At 38.6% G+C, this 17,558-nt stretch overlaps 1 protein-coding gene across 2 annotated transcripts in view; it reads left to right on the forward strand.

Moving 5' to 3' along the window:
* Positions 1-11,167: 11,167 nt before the first annotated feature.
* The window catches only part of RNF111 (ring finger protein 111), a 30,777-nt gene continuing 24,386 nt past the window's right edge, over positions 11,168-17,558 (forward strand). For both annotated transcript variants that reach the window (XM_088520644.1, XM_088520652.1), the window contains exon 1: positions 11,168-12,112. In XM_088520644.1, coding sequence (XP_088376770.1) covers positions 11,197-12,112 — 916 coding nt within the window. In that variant the 5' untranslated portion in view covers positions 11,168-11,196. The remainder of the gene's footprint in view (positions 12,113-17,558) is intronic.

Here is a 17,558-nt window from a genome sequence, read left to right on the forward strand (position 1 = left end):
CTTTAAAAATGTTAGTAATGACTCAATAATCGGCAAGCTAATTTCTCTTAAGTGCTAAATTAAGTGGGAGCTGGCCCACAACATGTTTAATTTTTGCCAGCTGGTAGCCCATAGTTAAGCTGTCATGAGGAAATCATAGCTAATAGAGATTCTAGGAATTCTGCTTTTAATATATTTACTTTACCCAAGCAGCAAAGGTCTATCTAATAATATACAGTTAAGCAAAGCATTTGCAGAGCATCTGGCCACCATAAATTTGCACTGGAAAAAATAAAATTAAGAATACCTACACTGTCCTATACTGCTTCTTAATTTGTGAGTTGAATTTTATAGCCAATCTGTAACCACTTGCTTTGGTGGGGGAGTTTTTTTTGTCTTTTTTTTTGTCTTTATATATTTTATATATATCTATATAATATATATAAATTTACCTTGTGAGCAAGAATTATCTTTTTGTCCTCTTTGGCATGAGTTTAAAACAATTGTAAATATGTATACCCAATGATGTATTTCCATGTTAGTATTAGTCTCTGATTGAAGGGAGACTTTTCTCTAAAACCCAATCTGATTTATTAACATTATCCAGCCAAACTATTAAGCAGTAATCTTCATGGGCACAATCTTATATTTTACTTTGCATTTTTGACCTTGCTTCTATTACTCTGGTCTTCAAGGTCATTTAATTCTTCCCATGTGATATCCTCATTCTTTGTTTTATTTTCTAGCAGATTTTATCAACACATTTCAACTTCTCTGTCATGGCCATTAATGAAAAGTCTTAAACAAGATTGCATCAGCAATAGTGATTTCCAGCGAATCTAGTATTGCCTTCTTTCCTCTCTCGTTATCTCTTCTTTGGCCAGGTTTAGTCATATTCTATATTTACATTGTTCCCCATTCTCCCCAGCTTCAGGGATTATTTCATCTGTGTGCGGCACCATGTCAGTAGGTTTACAGAAGTCCAGTTGTATGAGCCATGCTGTATGTCCTTGATTTTCAAAACCTTAAAGAGATGGAAAATATTATTAATAGAAAACCCTGTTATAAACACTGGGTTAATCCTGGATGACCTTCTTTTTTATGTTTATTGAATACTAGGACAAATTATTACTTTGTTTCTGGAGCCATACTAGCCATCTGTAATCCCTCCTTCTTCACTGGACGTGTGTCCCCCTTGTCTCCTTTGCTCTCGTGTTGCACACAACTGAAACGCTTTGTGCACTTCATTTTTCACTGCATTTCAAGGTCGCCCCTTTCTGTGCGACCCGCCTAGGCCGCTGCGGCCCCGCCCCTTGGGGCGCGCGCCGGGGGCCGTTGGGGCGCGCGCCGGGGCCGTTGGGCGCGCGCTGCGCGTTCACGCGGCGGCGCAGGCGCAGGCGGCGCCCGGCGGCGGGAGGGGCGCGCCCGGCGCGGCTGCGCTTTGCGGACTGCTGTAAAGCGGCGCCGAGTGTCGCGCTGCGCCTGGAGAGGGAGCGGCGGCGGCGGCGGCGGAGGGGGCTGCGCAGCGAACAAAACCGCGCCCGCCTCGCCGCGCGTCGGCGCCGGGCGGGGGAAGCGGTGCTGCCGGACGGGCGGCCGCGGCCTCCGGGCTGCGCCAGGCGAGCGGCGCGGGGTCCGCGCAGCCCCCGCCCCGGCGGCGGCGGCCGGGCCCGCCTCTTCCCGCGGCCTCGCCGCTTCAGGTAGGCGCGTGCGGGGCCGGGGCGCCGCGCGGGGCCTGCCCAGAGCTGGGGGGCGCTTCAGGGTGGTTTTGTGGGCGCCTCGTTGCGGCGCGGGGCCACCTCTTCCCCGCGGAAGCTCTGCCGCCCCTCGGGGTTTTGTCTCCTTGGGAATTCGTCACGAATCCTGTGTTAGCGAAGCGCGTTCCGCCTGCGTGCGCAGTAACGCGTAGTCCCGCGTCATCCGCACTGCTTGCGGAGGCTGCTGTGCTGCTGCTCGACCCCTGTTAAAAGTCGTTGTTCTGTGGGTTTTGCTTGGTAAACAAGGAAGCGATGCTTATTCGGAAAGGTAGGCCGGGATCCTCAGAGATGGGTTTGTATGTTACGGAAATCAAGCAGCCTTAAGTATCTATATACTCTTTAAGTGTTTACGTAGGGGAAATCAGAGCCGAGCAGGCATTCGTGTTATGGGTTTTTTTTTTTGTGTGTGTGTGTGTGATTTTTTTTTTTTTTTAATTTAAATTGCATAAGCTTTTCCATAGCTTGAAAGGATTGTCTGTACAAGGCCTCATTGCTGTAGCTGCTTAAACTGTGCTCTTAATTCCTGATGCTCAAATATCCTCACAAAAATACATAATGCAGAGGGGTGGTGTTACTGTAATAGCCCATTTTTACTTGGTCTTAATGTGACTCCTTTAGAAATTAGTCTTCAGTCAAAAAATAGGAATTAACTGCCTCGCACGAAGACTTGAGTGGCCTTTATCATGCCGGCATATCTGTATTGTAAACTAATATTTGGAAAAATAGGTTTGAGGTGGAGGAAGACTTTGTTGTCTTTATTTTACTTGGTGAAAAATTCCAATATGTTAATTGTGGGTAGTTACTAATGTTTTTGATGAACGCTTCATATAAAATGATTTGGGATATTTTATAACTTTTTAAATGAAAATTAGATCATGTAATAGTTGATGCACCTGTAGTTCGTGCTATCAAAGAACTTTTCCATTAATTTGAACATTCCCATATGTTTTTCTGTTGGATAGAGTGACTACCTGAAGCCCCACAAGCCATTAGCCAAGATTATTGCTAGCTCGGATTGTGCTTCCACACATGTGCAGGGGTTGTTAGATAAAGATGTGATCTTGGTTCATTTGGTAAAGGGGACATCTGGTCCCCCATCTGGTCAAGAGTTTTTTTAGTGTCCTTTTAAAACTAGAAGAGTCACAATGTTTTCACCCAAAAGTGTGTTTTCTAGTAAAAAGTGGCTTTTGTAAAAATGTATTACAAGTATGATAGTGGATCCATGATTTGCATCAGCTGCAACCAAGTCTGACCTCACAGTGGAGGTGGCCATGTTGCAATGATGTTTAGGTGACAGAAGTTACTGTGCTTTTTTTTTTTTTTTTTTTTTTCCACCCAAGATCAAGATTCTCTGGTTTCACTTATTTATATTTCCTCCCCTGGTGAAGATACTCTAAAGAAAAATTGGCTAATGGTATGTTGTCTTCCCCTCCCCCAATGAACTGCAGGGGCTGAGTTGTCAGCTGAATAAATGGGGAAAAAATGGGGCAAAGGAATCTTAATTCACATGTAAACAATGCTGACAATAGAGACAGAGAGATTTGCTATAGGCAGACTCTGCATAAAGTTTTTGTAACAGCTTTAGTAATGCACAACCTGTTTTAGATCAGCTTTATCATCCTGATCTGCTCCAACTGTTTGCAAATCAGTGAAACTGGGAAGAGATTTATAAATGTGTATATTGAATAATGCTATATAATATTTATGTGCAATGTAAGAGTAGGGTAATCATTCTCAGTCATTGTTCCTTAAGTTTTGTCGGCACACAAATCATAGTGGCCAGCAGCTGCCAAAATTTGTACTGCTTTTAAAAGAAGGACCAAATGCATCCTTAGCCTCAGTGTCTGTGATTGGGGGAAAAAAAAAATGGTAAGCATTCTTCAGAAAACAAGGTTTGAGTTGAGATGGTATGTTTACATTAGTGTTTTTCTTGGTGGGTTATTGTCAGTCCTAAAGGAGGACCCTAATTTAGCAAAAAGAAAGGGATAAAAAAAGAGAACGTTCCTTTCGCTAAGACAGCTTTTCTAATTATTTTGCTATTTTATAGTTTATGTGGTTTGGAAAAGTCTTTAAGGTGACTTGAAGTCCTGTCTTCCTTGGTAAATCTTTTCTAAGTGAAATTTCTTCTGAGAAGACTAGTATGATACTTTACAAGCAGGAAATTCTTCTGTAGTGTGTGGCTATTTTTTTTTTTTCCCCAATAAAACCTAGTTCTAACACCTGACTTCTGTCAATGTAAGATATTTACTTTTGCCCACTGCCACTTGGCTCTAATGGGTGGAAAGAGTGGAGAAGTCCCTGCTGCTCTGTCCTTCCTCTGTAGTAATAACTGTAGGATCTTCAACCACTTGCAGCTTTCTTGTAGAACATCATGAATTTGTTTCAGTGGTTAATTTCATAATTCTTACTTGCAGGGTTATTAGTAATTGTGGCAAAGATCATGTCTTCATCAACAAATGTTTACAAAGTGATACTCTGTAAGAACATTTACATTTTTCTGATGGGTTAAACATGCCATAAAGACTAATACATTTTTTAATATAGTCATTATATAATTCAATTTTTTTCTTTCTGTCTCTGGAAACAATACTTTTAAAGATGATTTGAAGGAGATTACCTACTTAGGATTCTAGGTTCCAATAAAAGAATGTATTTTGCCATATTTTTATTAAAAATTTTTATAAAATTACAACTCTTCATTTCCAAATTCTTCGATGCTATATTTCTTTTGGAATTCGCTGTGGCCAAAGCATTCTTGATGGCCAAATCATAATGCTTGTGTCTTAAAACTATGATTTACTTGGTGTTAGCTTAGTTAACTGAGATTAGCCTAGGACAGAGCAAAGAAATGTCTATGCTGAAGAAGGTGCTTGTGAACACCGTGTTCGTCAAACCCGCCTGCTTGCTCCTATTGTACAAAGCCAAGTACCGTCCTTGCCCAGTTGGATGTGAACGTGTTGATGCCTCGCTGATACTTAACTGATGTTAAGGTTTCTATGTATGTTGTACTATCCTGGACTGATATGTTGTAGGCTGCAGCAGAAATTTCATCTGTTATTCATGGGACTTTATGCAGAATTGTTCTTTGCCTGCCAGCTCATCTAGCTGAGGCCCTTCCAGCTGCACATGCTCTGTGCATTTTGTCTGTTCTAGCTGGAATCAGGCCATAGATCCAGTTCTAGGGAAGATCTTGTCTGCTTATAGCTGTTCAGTTACTGGATTCTGTTAAAAGTGACACTACCTCAGTAATCTGTCCCTAAGAAACAGCAGTGGCCTCAGAGCTGAATGCTAACATGGCATAACAGGCATTTTGCATCTACTGTATAGGTTGGTCAATGTTTTCGCTGCAAGATCATTGTTATACAGTTCAGGAACAATTTGTGCGTGAAGAAATGGCCCTTGTGGTCTCAGTGAATAATTCTTCTAGAACATGAAATTAAGGGGATGGTGCTGTTCAAGGTTTGTTACTGTAGTGCCTGCAGGTAATTAGTTTGGTCCCAGATTACCTTTGAGTTGTTTTTGCAAAGGTTGGTAAGATTAGTATGGTGTGTGAAATAAGTGATGTTTCAGTTTGAGAACAGACCTTCTAGACTTTGACTACGTGACTGCTACTGATACTTCCTAGGACTGCGTGCCCGGAGCAAGTGAGCCTGTTGGCCCTGCTCCAGCTCATGGAGCTGTAGCATTCCCCTGCAAAGCATGGGCAGACTTTTCCCTCTGGAAGAATGTGACAGAGTATATTTGGGAAACCACGGGCAAGAACTTGTCCCCAGAACATTATCATGCAGCTAATAATTAATTCTGCTCATGCTGTTCTGGCGTACATACCATACAGAAGCAGGGGAAAAGATAAGCATTCTGCTTGGAGAATTCTTAGGTATCTTTTTCTCATTCAAAACTCAGAGCATCTGACATTTGCCTGCAGTGGGGCAAACAGGTAATTAGGAGCAATTGGTACTGGTAGTTCACATTGGCTTGTGAGAAAAGTTACGTTTGACACTACATAGTGTCAGTGTATAAGTAGCATATTTGTGAAATATGTGATGGTTGCTGCTGTGTAAAGCCGCATAGCACTTTAACAATCAATTTATTTTTCCTTTTCCAAGTGCATTTTGACCAAGAAGGCCAATATGTAAAAAATAATTGAAAACAAACTTTAAAAGAACATTGTTTGTCCCATTTTTAAATAATTGGTGAAAACAAAGAACACTCAGATGTGAAGAACAGTGGAATAAAATTTCAACATCTGATTACACTTATTTTATCGATAATAAAACTAAACATTGGATGCTTGCAACTGTATATTTGAATTGTCCATGTTTCATAGGGCAGGAATGGGGTAGGGAAGGAAGGGAGTTGGGCACAACTTGCCCTTCCAGGCTAGGAATTAGTTTTTTCTCTATCTGCTCCAGACTTCTCTACTTGTGTTGGAGCACAGTATGGACAGCATTGAGGCTTGATATTCATGGGATTGTAGTGGGGGTGCAGCTTCTCACATGGCTTTAAGTTCTTTGTCAATCTCCTTTGATGTGTCAGGATTATTAATGAATTAGTCTCGTTAGGCTCTCTGCCACTGAGAAAATGAAGTAACAGTAATTAGAGGTTGCCTGTCTTTTGCTAAAGGTCTTGCACGACTTCTTCTCTAAGCTTTTTCTTTATCCCATTTCTTGGTATCCTGATTCATCTAATAGAAGGATGTTGCCAAAAAGAGTAAAAATATGGCATTTTAATGAGAGGGGGGAAAAAAGAAAGGCTGTTGGCATTCCAGAGTGCTTGTTTACTCTACTTCCATTTGCTAGTCTGTTCTTAAGCTTTCAATAGTTGGGTTTGCCACTTCACATACCTACTGTGGTAAGAACTGTATACAAAATATATTTCTATGTGCACAGCGGATCTCAGCAGAGAAATTTTCTCATAAAGGTAGTAGTACAACTATTAACTTATCGAAATAAAATAAACTTTTAAATAGAAAAACTAACAGAAGCCATGTATTATGTAGGGAATTAATTTTACAAGTTAGCGGTGGGTTCTGTTAATATATGCAAAGAGAAAAGCAATGGGAGTGAGTAAAGGAAATAGAACTTCTGTGGCTTGCTATCATTGTAATTGTAGCAACTTAGATCACTGCATAAATAGTCTGAGATAATACAGAAATCATCTCAGTAGAAGTGCAAGTTGCTCTGTGCTTACTGAGATGATGATGGTGATATGTCTGTTAGCTGCTGGCAGCCTCAAAAGCTGTCTTATGCAGAATTCTTATGTACATGGGCCTCAGCTTAACCTTGGACATCTGAGTTGCTCATTAAGTACCTTCAGGTTCTGGACAGTGCATAAGGGTGCAGAGGAATTACTGTGTTTGTAGTGACTGAGAGAAGAGAGAAGTGTAGAAGGGGGAGAATGTGCTACTACATCATATGTGAAGCTTTTTTTTGTGCTGCTTTTCGTCAGGTTGTCTAGAGCTCTAGTCAAATGCAAGATATCCAGTGAATAAGCTTTTAGATAATGAGGTTTAGATGTGTGTATTGTCTGAACTGATGAAGTGAAACGATGGAGGAGTCATGTATTCTTCATGATCCTGAATCTAGTCAAACCATTTAGAGAGAGACTTTAGATTCTAATTAATTTATTTGTAGTTTTCTGATACCCCAATGAAGACTGAATGAAAGGCTGTTCAAAGTGGCTTACAGAATATATTGCCCTCCTCCCCCCTCCCTTTTTTTTTCATGTCTTAGGGTCTCGACTCTGTAAGTTAATAAGCCAGAGTTTTAAGAGGAATGCTTTCGTGTGATTAAATTTATTTATTGCCTATTGCTGATTTTGATAAAAGTACCAAGGATGCTTTTTAATTAATGGGAGATTTTGTAGTATCTTCTAAATGCTGACTATGAGATCTCATTCCTGATTGTTGTTCATTGTTTGTGTAGTATTTTTGAGACCTCTCCGAAAGTTTATCTTAAAGTTAGTGTAAAAACATCGGACTTGCGTGTCATACATGTATTTCTTGCACTTCAACACTGAAAATACTTGGGATGGGTGGGAACCTGGTTAAATGTAAGCTGTTCTTTAAATAATTGTTTTCTGCAGCCATTGCAGATTATTCTGTTTATCACTTCTAGTTTTTTACCTGTAAAAAATGGTCTCACTGCTTTGAGTATAGGTTTCTGGCTCTGTGAAGAAGATTATTTTAAGGTGGTGTTTTTAGATTAAAATAAAAACTAAACTGCATTTTTTTGATCATACAGTCTTCCTGCCTACTGCCTTTTTAGGTCAAATATTTAATTCAGAGGTTTGTAATTGCATTTCTAAATAGTGAATGAATGGACTATTTGTAATTGTTGATTGCTACCATTCTCTTCAAAAACATGGTCCCATTTAGGCTGTTGTGTAATTTTTAGTCTGAAGCCAGCAATTCTCCATGAGTAAGCAGTCTTTCAAGCTCTGTATTGGTTAGCAGAAATGTAGATTTTTTTTTATTGTTATTATTGCTCACTTAATTCCAAGTTACCATGAACTTTTCAATCCTTATTTGACTGCAAACAGTCAAAATATTTGAATTTGAGTGAGTTGGTTATTATAATCAGGTTTTTTGTTAGACTAAAATCTAGTAAACAATATTTTGGCTGTGGTAAGTTTCACTGAATGGTGATTTAATGTTTTTGATCATTGTAAAGTAGTTTGAGGTTTCTGAAAGTATAAGCTTTCCTGATTTATTTTTTTGCTCTAATTTCAATAGCTCTGTCTGTGTTTTAGTGTGGCAGCATCTGTAATAAAGTAGACAGAACTTACACAAAGGTAGTTCTGCTTGGAATGCAGAAGTTTTGTACTGCTGGAGTTTTCTGCAGTAGAATTTAACAGTAAAACAGGAAGCAGTGGGAAGGGGTTCTCCAGTGAGTAGATCCGGATCCTTTTGTACGTTAGCCCATGATTGTGCTGGTATAATGAACAAGTTTTGTTTTTATTTATATTTTACTTCTTGAAAAATCGTCAGAATTAAATAAAACTTTTTTTGTCATTTTTAATGAGTTTGAAGGTCAAGAAACTTTGTCATGAATAGGCTGGATATGTAGTTTAAGATGGTAATTTATGATTATCTTCAAAGGAAATAATCTCAATAAGTTACCATTTTTACATTACAAAGGTAAATGTTTTGTGGATTTTTCTGACATGTTATTGATGAAATGCAGGGTTATTGTGATAGGATATGGCTTTGTCATGGACTGTGGAAAAGTGTGGCTAAGTCTTATCTTTCTGTGCACCACTGTTTCATAGATACCATACAAAAATATTACCTTAAAGGTGACCTTGTGAGGATTAGAAGACTGTGCTCCTTATTTTTTGTATGCATGATTTCTGATTTCCTGTCATTGTTCAAAATGTTACAAAACAGCAGTGCAGGTCTTATTTTTTCCAGAGAAAGATGGTATGTATGTGGCAGTATGTACATGCTTAGAGAGAAGTACTTTCTAGTACCATTAAACCTTTTGGCATAGAGCTCACATTAAGCAGTAACTGTTAGCAGTATTTGTAGGATTCTCCATGAGAACATCCAGATGGATTTTTTCAGACAGGGTCCTAGGATCATCAGGATTCTTGATCTCTTTGGAAATAGCTAATGAGCTTCGTGGCTTCTGTTGATAATAGTATTGCAATATTTGTCCTGTGCATGTTTCCTGCCCCCGCCCGCCCAAGACTACTTCACTTGAAGAATTATTTTAGTTCTTTGTGGCTGTGAAGAGAACAGAAGCTGTCTGGAATGTCACTTTGCTTTATGCCCCTTGCAAACTTCAGTCATACTTAAGATTCTGTTAGGAGCAACAAGCACATAGCTGCTTCTGAAAACATCAGTGTACAGAAACAGTCTCATCAGTGCTGGCTTGAATGTGTGCTTGTTTTGGTTTGATGTTCTATGACTAGCGCAAAGAGAACAAGAGCATTAAATATTAGCAACAAAAGTAAGATGGTGTTGACATTTGAAGAAATAATTTGTGGTTCAGGCGGAAGGTCACTGAGCTGGTAGTATTGCTTAGCCTACCATGGCTCATGCTACTGCTGCCTTAGACTTTTTGATAGCTAACAGCTGTTCCAGCTGTGTTGCTTGAGGATCCTCAGTTCCACGTAGGACTTAGTTGGACATGCATTTCTTAAGCAGCCTTCTGGTGTTCACTACAGTTTGCTTTAAGCCAGATGTGGCTGTTTGTGTGCTTATGGGATGAATCAGGTTGGTGTCTGATGTGTTCGGGAGACATTTTTCAGATGGGTCGTTTCTCCAGTCTGGTGCAGTGGTTGGCTCCGTAAATGTTTCTGCCAAAAGAGCACAGAGGATGTTCCCCTAGACTTGGAAAGGGAAGGAGACGGAATACTTAACTGCTTAGAGTAGTAGGAGTGTCAAATGTCTACTGTGACTTTATTCCTCTGAGACACAAATAAGCAATAATACTCCGAGTAAAGAGCACTTGCACTCTTACTGCAGTGAAACAAAACACTTCTGTCACTTTCTTTTGGGAATTTAAATAGAAGGCAGAGATGCTGGAAGAAGCAGATTCAGAAAGCTGAATGCATTACTGAGGCTATTGTTACTCTCAAAAGTCTCCCAGTACAAAAGTGTTTCTTTGGAATAGCCTTTTGGTGGCTAAGGTTGCGTGTTGACAGCCTCTGGTTTTGACAAGGAGGGGAACTTCCCTGGCATCAACAATTAAAGGAATATGTGATGAGAAAGGTTCAGTTTCTGTTGCAGACAAGAGTCAAAGATAGGTGGACAAAGTAGCGGTATCTGTATATTGCTGTATACCATCAATGCAACTGTAGGGTTTTTTTTTTTTTTAATAGGTTTAAATATCTCCTGTGTTTTATTCCTCTACTTGTCAGAAAATTATCATGACTTTTTTCTTCACAGCTCAGTTGTCATCACACTGCAACATCTTTTGTATGTGAGATATTTACATGTACTGGATTTCTGCAGAAAAATAAATTCTTATGTTGAGAAATAACCTGGATGTTAAAAAAATGAAAAGAAAAAAAGAAAAAAAAAAAAAAAAAGAAAACCATGCATATATATGTACAGCTAAGGGGAAGACATAGGCCTCACTAAGCAGAGTTTAGCTGATGGCTATATATTGGATTTGTTTAGTTTATGTAACATAAACCAGCAGTCTGTAAAACTCTCATGCTTAAACATTGGTAAAACATTTTTTTCAGTTAAGATACACTGATAATTGTGCTGTGAAAGTGATACTATGTATGCTTTTGCTGACTACAATTCGGGCTATTCTGCAAGCTGTAAGAGCTCTATTCTAATTCATAATGAAGCTGTCAAGCAGTATTCTTAATGTTACGAAACAGTTTTTCAGTTACTGCTCTTTTGCTTTTCCCACTGGGTTATTAGTCTAAGCAGTAAATGGCTTCTATTAATTTGGTTTTGCTCTTAAAAAGAAAGTTCTGCTTTTTTTTTTTTTCTTGATGCATGTCTGTTTTTATTTCTAGGCCTTTCTTAAAACTTTCCATGTCTAAATGGACTCCTGAATGTAATATAGTCTATACTTTAAAAGCGGATATGAAGAGTGAAGTTCCTTCTGATGCACCAAAGAGACAGGAGTGTCTGAAGGGGATCCTCTTGAACCCTGCGCCTATTGGGGCAGCCAAAACCTTCCCTGCAGAAGTTGAGATGATTGCCAGTAAAGTAGGGAATGAGTTCTCTCACTTATGTGGTGACTCTCAAAAGCAGAAGGACATGAATGGCAACCGTACAGACCAAGACAAAAGTATTATGGTGCGAAAAAAACGCAAGAGCCAGCAGGCTGGTCCATCGTATACTCAGAATTGTCCTGATAAAGAAAACCAAGGAATTTTAGGATTAAGACAGCATATAGAAACGCAGAGTGAAGACAATGATTCTTCTTTTAGTGACTGTATCTCTTCACCTTCATCTAGCCTACATTTTGGAGACTCCGACACAGTAACATCAGAAGAAGAAAAAGATGTTCCTGTTAGGCACCCTCAGGCAGTGTTGAATACTACAAGTAGAACTCATAGTGCAAGGTCACAAAAGTGGCCTCGGACTGAGGCAGATTCTGTACCTGGATTATTAATGAAAAGACCCTGTTTTCACAGCAGTTCGCTGAGAAGACTTCCATATAGGAAGAGATTTGTGAAAACTAGTTCCTCGCAGCGGACCCAAAACCAAAAAGAACGAATTTTAATGCAGAGGAAAAAACGAGAAGTGTTAGCTCGAAGAAAGTATGCTTTACTACCCAGCTCTAGCAGTTCCAGTGAGAATGATCTCAGTAGTGAATCTTCTTCCAGTTCCTCTACTGAAGGAGAGGAAGACTTATTTGTATCACCTGGTGAAAATCACCAGAACAATACAACTGTTCCTTCAGGTAAAACTAAATTCCGGAGATATTTCTGTTAATGAGTTCCACTGTGTACGATATGTTTTTTTTATAGGTGCTTCAGGACATTTGTCTGTTTTTGAAGACTTGCATTGAGAACAGACTTACTGATCACGATAGTAATATGAGCATTATGCTATAATTTTTTGATGGGAAAAGTACATTACCGAACTTTCGATATAATTAATCAGGTGTAAAACCCTTTAATGCAAAAGATGGAAGTTAATGGTTTTAATCTACTGGCAGGTTGATGAATGCACTAAGTCATATGCTGTGGATTTGCTTCATTTTTAGCTGTTAAATTGTGTTAAAGGTGTTAACTATTACAACTTCTTGAATAGCTCAAGATGAGAAAATTCAAACCGGAAGGATTATTGCACATATGTGCTTAATGCATATTTGTGGGTACAGAAATGTAATGTTTTAAAGTTTAAAATTATTCTTCTGACACACACATAGCGAATAATTAAATACTTTAATTAAAAAAAAAAAAGTTTGGAAAGCTGTTGTGTTAACATTTCCTGTTTCAAGGTTAATTGCCTTCCCATTTACAGAGAAGGGTGGGTTTTCTTGTAACTGTAAGATCATGTAAGACCATTAACACAGCTCCTTCTACATGCAAGCACGTATACAGTAGCATGCAACAGTGAAGCTACTAAATGCATGGCAGAAATGTTTTAGAGCTACTCGAGCAAAATCTACCCCAAATTAATGTGTTTAGAGAGTTTTCACCTACTGTCCTTTTATTTTTTGCCATAAGTTTAATTAACTCCATTCCTGCGTTTGAAGTGCATATCTCATTCAATGGCCTTACTTTTATATTACTTGAAAAGCATGTTTAATTCATTTATGAAGTGATATTTATTCTCCTGTCACAAATTCACTAGCTCTGCACCAGTTAATTTTAAATGAAATACTGGCACAAGTTACACAAGTTGTAACTGAAATAAGGTTTGCTTTAAAGATTGTGTGTTGTGATGGTTGTGCTTCAGGACTAAGACATGCTGTGAAGAGTGATGTAATCCTGGCTTGTAACTTTTCGTGTGAATAATAAGGGTGTTTTTGCGTTTGTGTGTTTGTGGTTCTTTTTTTCCTCAGTGGAAGTATGGGTTGATGGGAAGGTTTTGAATGCAATTCCTTAGTATCTTTGATACAAATATGTAGTATGTTCAACTTTTTATTCTACAAGTCTCCTATTTTTAGTGAAAGTGAAGTAAATGTGCTTAACCCTTTATACAGCTTTCTGCTGTTACATAAGATACTTCTAGTTATGGAGCTGACTGGGACAAAAATGGGGCTAGTTGAGAAAGTAGCTATGCCTTTTCTCCTTATGGTGAGCAAGCAGGATGGTGTGCCCATATGAGGAAAGGTTTGTATTGTAAGTAATGCTCTTATAGTCCTTAATGTTAGAGATTTGTCCTGGACCCCAGCCCCACGAGTGGCACACGTGTTCGCGTGCGTATGTTGAAAAGAAATAATATGTTGAAGCACAAATAGAACTGAGAATGAGGCCTGTAGCATGTATATAAAATCATAAGAGGATAGACTGGGAGGAGAACAAAAGAGAAAACGGAAAAGAAAATGCAATTTTAAGTATGAAAATAACTGAATTGGTTTAAAAAAAAAAGTTATCTTGGGGATGACTATAGCTTTCTGTACTGGTTGGTCTGTTGCCTGCTTAATAGCAATTTATATTATGGATATGTGGCAAAAGCGTTCATTGCTCTAAATACTGGTGTCTGTTTGTAGATTCAGTGCATTTAATTAGTATGCACTATTAAGGAAAAGCTTTCTTTTTGATTATTGTAGGAAATGAAAATGGCACTTCTTTCACCAAAAAGTGTTTAGTAGGTTAGTTCTTGTAGTTAATAAAGCTTTTAGGATTACTAAAATGGTATGTTTGGTGGCAGCGGGGAATGTGTACAGGTTTTTTTTCTCCCTTGTGTCTGCTTCAACAATTCTTCTGATGCAACTTCCTCACTTTGGGAGTGAGAGATGATTGAGCAGGTACCACATTCTGATACAGAGGAATAGGTTTGATTGTTTTACCAAGGGTTTGCTGTAAAAGACAATTGCCTTTTACAATTGCCTGTACATCCCACAATGAAATGTGGGATGACCAGATGAGCCTTGCACAGGAGAGGGAGGGGCTTTGCAGACATAGTGACAATGTAAAAACTACTCTGTGTAGTTTAGTGATCTAGGCGTGGTTTTGGAGTTAAAATGTTGTGAGGGAATATATAATCTAAGATGAAAGTTGACCAGTAAATCTTAATTGAAATACTGGGTTACAGGCTAGAAAGTGACTGCAAGCAGCAAATCTGAACTGGGAAACACAGAGTGTGATTCACAGATTGTAACACTTTAATCCTTAGAGAATCTGAGTACAGACCTGTAGAGATGATCCTCATATTTAGATTTTTTTTTTTTTTTTTAAGTGGCAGGACATCAACTTTGTTACTGAAAATAGATCTTTTGCCACATTGTAATGAATCTTCTCTGATCCTTAGATACTTGGTTTTCAACATGGATATGAGAGGCCTGAGAATATCATCTGGACACAGCTGAATTTTAGGCAGAATTTAGAACAAGTTAAACTTGGAACAAGTTTGTAGCTTTACGTGGTGTGAGTTGGCAGTAACACTGAACTCCAGGAAATGAGAAAATGTCGATACAAAAAAGAAGTTGGGTGGAATTTTGCATAGTCATAAAACTGACCTAACAGTGCTTAAAATTCCTTTGGGTCTGACATATTACTTTGTATCTTTGAACAGCAAGTACTAGACAGGCCTTGCCTCTTTTTATTGGATATACTGCATCTGGCAAGTCAGGTTTTGTTTAGAGCAGCTTGAAGATAACTATTAGAAAAGATTGAGACTGAATTCATTCGTTCTGTCCTCTTGATTCCACTAAGGACCTGTCTTCCGAGAATATTGAATATGGACATATGATTTTCTGAAAGACAGAGGCTACGAAAATGTTAATCTGAATTGGTGCGTGGTGTGTGCCTGGTTTTACAGGTTTCCATTAACACTGGCAAATAAATATATATTGGGTGGGAATTAGCTGTCAGGCTAGTTAATTATTTTTCCTTTATCTTATCCCTCCCTAAACAAAAGCATTCTTTGCAATCTCATCAGTAAATGATGCAGTTCATAATTTAGAAGTTGTATCTCAATAGCATTAGTAGGCAAGGAAGTGAATGCTTATCTTCACACTGCCTGTAATTAGGGAAAGGTTGAGGGAAGAACTGGGAAGGGAGGAAAGAAACACACAGCTTTATGAGCAATAGCCATATTACATTCTGCCTATACCTATTTTAAAAAATATGCAGAGTGAAAAAAGCTAACATGGAGGTCACTTTGGTGGTTCCCTGTAGCATCTATAGCTTTCTCTGCTGGTAAGGCCTTAGTTCTAGAATTAGGTTACACTTGTGGTAGCGTTGCCGTTGGGACTAAGGTCTATGTGCTTGCTTAGTGAAGCCAGTACGGGCGTGGATTAGTCTATGTTAGCAGAGCCCACAGCTGGACAAGATCCCCTACATTCTGCTTATTGGCTCTTTCCTGCTGAGTGTTGCCTGCTAAGCAATTTGTATGTTCTTGAAAATTTCTCTTGTCTTAGTTGTTGAAAAGTGTATTTCAAATAAGCCTCAGGTAAAGAAAAGCTTGTGGTGTAGTCTGGCTGTCTTCATATCTTGTGAAGGGAAAGGGAATCTCCTTTGCTATTTTACATGCAATATTTTGTCTAATTTAACTCTGCTACTGAAAAATAAAAACAATAGCTACTGTCCAGGATAGGCTTTAAAAAGAGGAGGGGAAGGAGTGGGAGGGAGAGCCTGGAGAGAATGAAAAAGAAATACCATATATTTGAAAATGAATATTAGCCATGTATGAATCCTAATGCTCATATTTGAGCTAATATTGGTGTTTTGTGTGCATTGTTAAAATATAAATCATAGCTGTGGATAGAGCAGAAAACTAAATTCAGTGAACACTCATAAAAATTCTTCCTGTAATTTTCAGAAGCTTCGTTTTTAACTGGTTCATTTAAAATGTGGAATGAGTCTTTTAGCGGTAGCCCAAAGGCCAATTTAGTCACAAACAACTGGAGTATAATTTGCTTCCTGTGTTTTGTTAGTCAAGAGGTAGCAGAGAGGCACAATTCATACCTGCAGGAGAATAGTTTTTCCTTTACTGTATACATATTATGCTTAGAGTAATGCAAAATACCTGCTATAGATTTACATAACTCTTTTTTTGTTGTTGTTGCCATCAGTCTGGTTTCTCCTTCCCACCACTCCATGCCGCGGGAGGGCAGAGTGCCTTCAAAGCAGATAGAATATATAGTAACACACTAATTAAAGTAACATGCTAATTATACAAATGTAGCAGTTCTCTGTTACAGAGTCAATTATTTAGATGATACATTGATGAGTAAGATGGTAGTAGTTACAATTTAAGTAACATTGAATTTGCTTAACGTTCATTCCAGCCTGAAGATGACTGTCCACTGACTAGTACGTGCATTAAAGCAAGTAATGTGTAACTTGACAAATGTACCTTGTCATTATGGACTGTATAAAAATGTCTTCTATAATATAGAGGGCTGCAAGGTCAAAAGTAATACTGACAAATACATGCAAATACTCTGTCATCTGGTGTGTCTGGGAGTTTTTGTCCCCCATACCTGTTATTATTTAGTAGAATAGTAGAATATGAATAAAAGTTCTTGATGTATACATGCCAGAGATACAGACACAGATACCCTAAGGAGCTGTTCAGTTGCTTATTGTTAGTGTGTAGGCATAGGTTCATCAGACGGCTTGCAAGAATTACTTGTATGATAAATGAGGTGTGCAAGAGCCTCAAAACTCTCTCCAGCAAATATTGTTAGAAGAAATACAGCAAAAGTGTAAAGCAAAAGCAAAAAATACAGCAATTTCAGCACATCAGTAGCCTCAGTAAAGAAGATTGTCTTCTCTCTGATAGGGTGAGGCCCTTATAAATATTAAGTCAAATTAATGTGTGCTTCTTGGACTGAAATTCCAGTAAAGTTCCCTTCAGGCTTTGCTCTAACCTGTGGACTTACATTATGGGAAAAATGTTATGGCTTTGCCAGGGCTAGATTCTGATAAGTACACTCAAGCCTGCTGGTCTGAACTTACAGATAATTTATCTGTATTTTCTGAGTTTTGGTAGTATTAAGTGTTCAAAAAAGCATCTTAAATTTCACTGGTTCTTAAAGTATCAGTACAGTTTTAGTTCTTAAATGTTACCTCTGCTTTTTAAATGAACTGCTCTAGTACTAGGAAAAAATCCCTTATATACAATCTTGCTGAAGCTGCAGGGGACTTCTTGCTGCCAGGAAATAGGGAGCAGAGTGGCTGGTCCTGCGTACACTGGCCCACAGTCCCCTCAGCTGCCAAGTGGGCTCT

Source organism: Tinamus guttatus, unplaced genomic scaffold, assembly GCF_059628265.1.
Source record: "Tinamus guttatus ecotype Peru unplaced genomic scaffold, ASM5962826v1 Tinamus_guttatus_pri_ptg000004l, whole genome shotgun sequence".
Classification (NCBI taxonomy): domain Eukaryota; kingdom Metazoa; phylum Chordata; class Aves; order Tinamiformes; family Tinamidae; genus Tinamus; species Tinamus guttatus.